Source organism: Panulirus ornatus, chromosome 2 (assembly GCF_036320965.1).
Source record: "Panulirus ornatus isolate Po-2019 chromosome 2, ASM3632096v1, whole genome shotgun sequence".
Taxonomy (NCBI): Eukaryota; Metazoa; Arthropoda; class Malacostraca; order Decapoda; family Palinuridae; genus Panulirus; species Panulirus ornatus.
The window spans coordinates 32725124-32731886 of NC_092225.1; the positions used below are offsets into that span (position 1 = coordinate 32725124).

The 6763-nt window shown below is 40.9% G+C and overlaps 1 protein-coding gene across 8 annotated transcripts in view; it reads left to right on the forward strand.

Moving 5' to 3' along the window:
• mal (molybdenum cofactor sulfurase) overlaps positions 1–6763 on the forward strand; it is an 87453-nt gene that overhangs the window by 69359 nt on the left and 11331 nt on the right. For 7 of the 8 annotated variants that reach the window (XR_011714249.1, XM_071675011.1, XM_071674991.1 and 4 more), the window contains one exon: positions 3787–3905. Coding sequence is in view for 7 of the 8 variants with exons in the window: in XM_071675011.1 (XP_071531112.1) it covers positions 3787–3905 (119 nt within the window). In the remaining variant the exon portion in view is untranslated. Of the gene's footprint in view, positions 1–3786; positions 3906–6763 lie in introns of those variants that run through there. The other variant, XM_071675030.1, reaches the window with a different exon arrangement.

Genomic DNA, 6763 nt, shown 5'->3' on the forward strand with positions numbered 1-6763 from the left:
TTACCTCTCCATTCTTCCTTACACCATACCTCCACTTCTTCCTGATCCTCATCCCCCCAAGAACAATGAAATGTCACGAGTCCAAAGAATCCTCTCGTGACTTTAGCATCTAGCAAGGCCTTTCTCAATTTTTCATCCAGTGCCACATTGTCAGTCAAAGCCTTTTGCTCTTCTCTCCCATCATCCCTCATCCATGTATATCTGTGGAACATCTTGTGCTGAAAAAAAGTGTTTACAAGGACTAAACCACTCTCAGCACAAATATCCACAAGGTAACTCCCATTCTTATTTACTCCAGGCACTCCCCACTTACCAACTACCTCACCAATTTCATTAATTCCACTTTTGCATTCATATTGCCTAACATGACCATTTTTCTCATATTCTCAAAATCATGTATACAGTCATTCAAAAATCCTCCAGAAAAGCTTCATTTTATACTTACCTCGTACAGTCTTCATATTGAGAGGCACATATACACATACCCGTGCATACTTGCAATCCCAATCTTTCCTTTCACCTACACTATTCTTAATCCATTGCACCCATGCTCTGTAACACCCTCCCATACTCTTAGTGATAGAAGAATTGCACTTCCTTCTTTTCCTCTTCCCAATAATTTTCACTCATTCTCATCCATACCACACCTCCTTCCAAGCCCTCCCATGACTTGCATTCATCATTTTCACTTTCATTCCACACACTCTGCCCAAGCATATGAGTTTCCCCAATCCTTAGCACCTCCACGCTAAGACTTTTAAACCTTTCTACAATCTCCCTCCTTTTACTGTTACCATTCATCCCATTCACATTCAGTGCCATCATCCTCAGTCATTCATCTCTTTTAACCTATGGCATAACTGTTAAACTCAAGTGCCACTTCTGAGCCTTTTGTGCCTCATCCTTGACAGGTTACCGATAGAGGGCAGCATCCAGTGCAGTGTTTCCAGTGTTTGTCCAGATCTAAAAGTATTGCCCTGATGTAATTGGGCAACCTCCCCCCTTTAGTTCCACCCCTAAGGGGTGTAATAACGAGGTCACCATGAGAAGGCAGGGTGATACTTGGATACCTTAGTAAAACTAGGGTATCCCCTTGAGGTGCTGAAACTTGATAACTTTTCCCAATTGTAAGCTTTTTATTTTTTTTTATTTTTTTTTTTTTTTACTTTGCACCCCCCCACCTCTTTGGTTATGATACTGCCACTGCACAAAGCACTTTCAAACCTACCCATTTTTGTCCTTCCTGATAGTGGCCTCTCTTTGCACGCATTCCTCAGTCCTACCAGTCTTTGCCCCTTCACCAACCCTTTGACTTGCCTCTGCTTTCATGGCTCCATTTGCTGTAAGGTCCCCTCCCAGGTATCTAAAACACATCCCTTCCTCCAGGTTTTCTCTGTTCAAACTCATACCCCAACTAATCTGTCTCACCAAACTGCTAAATGTAACAACCTTGTTCTCACATGTATTTACTAGCCACTTTCTCTCATGGTCTCCCAGCCTCAGACATCAACTTTTGCAGTTTCTCATCTATATCTGCCACCAGTGCTGTTTTATCAGCAAATGACTGAGATGATACTAAATCAACCCTCTCTTTCCACAATCTTCACCTACATTGTTACCTGCATCTGCAACTGTCTAGTAATTTGCTCATTCACTATCTCCACTCCACTTCAACATCAGTACTGTTTCAGAATTTTTTTTTTTTTTTTTTTTTTTTTATACTTTGTCGCTGTCTCCCGCGTTTGCGAGGTAGCGCAAGGAAACAGACGAAAGAAATGGCCCAACCCCCCCCCCATACACATGTATATACATACGTCCACACACACAAATATACATACCTACACAGCTTTCCATGGTTTACCCCAGACGCTTCACATGCCTTGATTCAATCCACTGACAGCACGTCAACCCCGGTATACCACATCGCTCCAATTCACTCTATTCCTTGCCCTCCTTTCACCCTCCTGCATGTTCAGGCCCCGATCACACAAAATCTTTTTCACTCCATCTTTCCACCTCCAATTTGGTCTCCCTCTTCTCCTTGCTCCCTCCACCTCCGACACATATATCCTCTTGGTCAATCTTTCCTCACTCATCCTCTCCATGTGCCCAAACCACTTCAAAACACCCTCTTCTGCTCTCTCAACCACGCTCTTTTTATTTCCACACATCTCTCTTACCCTTACGTTACTCACTCGATCAAACCACCTCACACCACACATTGTCCTCAAACATCTCATTTCCAGCACATCCATCCTCCTGCGCACAACTCTATCCATAGCCCACGCCTCGCAACCATACAACATTGTTGGAACCACTATTCCTTCAAACATACCCATTTTTGCTTTCCGAGATAATGTTCTCGATTTCCACACATTCTTCAAGGCCCCCAGAATTTTCGCCCCCTCCCCCACCCTATGATCCACTTCCGCTTCCATGGTTCCATCTGCTGCCAGATCCACTCCCAGATATCTAAAACACTTCACTTCCTCCAGTTTTTCTCCATTCAAACTCACCTCCCAATTGACTTGACCCTCAACCCTACTGTACCTAATAACCTTGCTCTTATTCACATTTACTCTTAACTTTCTTCTTCCACACACTTTACCAAACTCAGTCACCAGCTTCTGCAGTTTCTCACATGAATCAGCCACCAGCGCTGTATCATCAGCGAACAACAACTGACACTTCCCAAGCTCTCTCATCCCCAACAGACTTCATACTTGCCCCTCTTTCCAAAACTCTTGCATTTACCTCCCTAACAACCCCATCCATAAACAAATTAAACAACCATGGAGACATCACACACCCCTGCCGCAAACCTACATTCACTGAGAACCAATCACTTTCCTCTCTTCCTACACGTACACATGCCTTACATCCTCGATAAAAACTTTTCACTGCTTCTAACAACTTTCCTCCCACACCATATATTCTTAATACCTTCCACAGAGTATCTCTATCAACTCTATCATATGCCTTCTCCAGATCCATAAATGCTACATACAAATCCATTTGCTTTTCTAAGTATTTCTCACATACATTCTTCAAAGCAAACACCTGATCCACACATCCTCTACCACTTCTGAAACCACACTGCTCTTCCCCAATCTGATGCTCTGTACATGCCTTCACCCTCTCAATCAATACCCTCCCATATAATTTACCAGGAATACTCACAAACTTATACCTCTGTAATTTGAGCACTCACTCTTATCTCCTTTGCCTTTGTACAATGGCACTATGCACGCATTCCGCCAATCCTCAGGCACCTCACCATGAGTCATACATACATTAAATAACCTTACCAACCAGTCAACAAGAATTATATGTAGGCTTATTATTGAATACCTCTTGGAGGTTAAGATGGACGTTAAGGTATGCATGTTCATTCATTGTCCTGTCTTCTTGTTTCTTTTTTTCATTGATATGTGTAGTCTGGGACCATATGAAATAGACCCTTATCTGCACCTTACTGTCATATAATCTAAGCCCAAACCTTCTTAATACCAAACCTATACAGTATGCAGAATTTTCAAACATATGATTTCAGTATTACTGTGACTTCACTTTGAACATTTATTTATATATCATATAGCAATGTCTTGAGAAGAATTCATTCATGCAATACTGTACTTCATAAGTAAAGATATTAAAGATTGTATGAGTATATGGTGAAAAATAAGCTTCCTAGAGACATTTTTTAAGTGTCAGTATCACAAATGTGCTAAATTGTTGGCAGTTTCATTACTTTTTTGGGTACAAAGAATAGTAATCTCATTACAGGAGACATAAGGGGGAGCTTATCCCTTGCAAATGAGTCCCAGTATCTTGTGATTCACAGGCCAAGTGTTCGTAAACTACTAAATGAAATTCAGAGAAACAGAGCTTCAAAATTGACTGAGGTAAGAGCTCCAATGTGCATGAATTTTATATGTCATCATAATATAATTATTTGAGTATTATTAGTTGTGTAAGATAGAGAACAGTTGGTTCATATACATGGAAGAGGCAGCCAAGATGCCATTGGTAAACAAGTGTTAACGGATGGTGGTGTTTGGGTTGGTGGTGTTCGGGGTCTGGCATCATGCCTGTCAACATTTTTATGTGGATAGGAAAGGGAAGTGTTTACAAATTTTGCATACAATAAAGCTATCCAGTTTGCATAGACCTTCACTAATATTAATGTTACAATTCTTTATGTATTTAAAGATAGAAGATTCAAATATAATTCTCATGGCAAGTAGTTACATTTATTAACATAAGTAGCATTACTGCAGTCAGTACACCAGTCATAATTTTTAACATAATTAAACATAGCATTTGATTTTTGTCCTGTTCTTATGCTATATTTATGTTGATTAAGTTTAACACAAAGTTCCTTACCAGTCTGCCCATCATAAAACATGTTACAGCTTTTAAAGGGGATTCTGTAAACTTAGCCCACAGAATTTTCTGGAGAGTTTTTAATTAAGATTTTCTCTATTGTATTGTTATTGCTGAAGGCTTCAATTACATCAAAGGATTTAAGCAACCTAGGAAGTAATGTAGAATTATCACTTAAAGGGAGAACTAAAAGGTATCAAGGTATCTTGGTATCAAGGGGAGGTTTGGTTTTTACTCTATAAAATGATTTCTTTGCCAACTTAAGAGATTTGTCAATGAAGGGTCTAGGATACTTTAACTTGTATCCAATAGATTGTATCTTCTCAAACTCATCATCAATAAATTCCAGACTATATATACGTAATGCGGGGAGTGCTCGTCCTCCTCGAGGGCTCAGAGTGGGGTGCCTAAATGTGTGTGGATGTAACCAAGATGTGAAAAAAGGAGAGATAGGTAGTATGTTTGAGGAAAGGAACCTGGATGTTTTGGCTCTGAGTGAAACGAAGCTCAAGGGTAAAGGGGAAGAGTGGTTTGGGAATGTCTGGGGAGTAAAGTCAGGGGTTAGTGAGAGGACAAGAGCAAGGGAAGGAGTAGCAATACTCCTGAAACAGGAGTTGTGGGAGTATGTGATAGAGTGTAAGAAAGTAAATTCTCGATTAATATGGGTAAAACTGAAAGTTGATGGAGAGAGGTGGGTGATTATTGGTGCATATGCACCTGGGCATCAGAAGAAAGATCAAGAGAGGCAAGTGTTTTGGGAGCAGCTGAATGAGTGTGTTAGTGGTTTTGATGCACGAGACCGGGTTATAGTGATGGGTGATTTGAATGCAAAGGTGAGTAATGTGGCAGTTGAGGGAATAATTGGTATACATGGGGTGTTCAGTGTTGTAAATGGAAATGGTGAAGAGCTTGTAGATTTATGTGCTGAAAAAGGACTGATGATTGGGAATACCTTGTTTAAAAAGCGAGATATACATAAGTATACTTATGTAAGTAGGAGAGATGGCCAGAGAGCGTTATTGGATTACGTGTTAATTGACAGGCGTGCGAAAGAGAGACTTTTGGATGTTAATGTGCTGAGAGGTGCAACTGGAGGGATGTCTGATCATTATCTTGTGGAGGCTAAGGTGAAGATTTGTATGGGTTTTCAGAAAAGAAGAGTGAATGTTGGGGTGAAGAGGGTGGTGAGAGTAAGTGAGCTTGAGAAGGAGACCTGTGTGAGGAAGTACCAGGAGAGACTGAGTACAGAATGGAAAAAGGTGAGAACAATGGAAGCAAGGGGAGTGGGGGAGGAATGGGATGTATTTAGGGAATCAGTGATGGATTGCGCAAAAGATGCTTGTGGCATGAGAAGAGTGGGAGGTGGGTTGATTAGAAATGGTAGTGAGTGGTGGGATGAAGAAGTAAGAGTATTAGTGAAAGAGAAGAGAGAGGCATTTGGACGATTTTTGCAGGGAAAAAATGCAATTGAGTGGGAGATGTATAAAAGAAAGAGACAGGAGGTCAAGAGAAAGGTGCAAGAGGTGAAAAAAAGGGCAAATGAGAGTTGGGGTGAGAGAGTATCATTAAATTTTAGGGAGAATAAAAAGATGTTCTGGAAGGAGGTAAATAAAGTGCGTAAGACAAGGGAGCAAATGGGAACTTCAGTGAAGGGCGCAAATGGGGAGGTGATAACAAGTAGTGGTGATGGGAGAAGGAGATGGAGTGAGTATTTTGAAGGTTTGTTGAATGTGTTTGATGATAGAGTGGCAGATATAGGGTGTTTTGGTTGAGGTGGTGTGCAAAGTGAGAGGGTTAGGGAAAATGATTTGGTAAACAGAGAAGAGGTAGTGAAAGCTTTGCGGAAGATGAAAGCCGGCAAGGCAGCAGGTTTGGATGGTATTGCTGTGGAATTTATTAAAAAAGGGGGTGACTGTATTGTTGACTGGTTGGTAAGGTTATTTAATGTATGTATGACTCATGGTGAGGTGCCTGAGGATTGGCGGAATGCGTGCATAGTGCCATTGTACAAAGGCAAAGGGGATAAGAGTGAGTGCTCAAATTACAGAGGTATAAGTTTGTTGAGTATTCCTGGTAAATTATATGGGAGGGTATTGATTGAGAGGGTGAAGGCATGTACAGAGCATCAGATTGGGGAAGAGCAGTGTGGTTTCAGAAGTGGTAGAGGATGTGTGGATCAGGTGTTTGCTTTGAAGAATGTATGTGAGAAATACTTAGAAAAGCAAATGGATTTGTATGTAGCATTTATGGATCTGGAGAAGGCATATGATAGAGTTGATAGAGATGCTCTGTGGAAGGTATTAAGAATATATGGTGTGGGAGGAAAGTTGTTAGAAGCAGTGAAAAGTTTTTATCGAAGATGTAAGGCATGTGTACG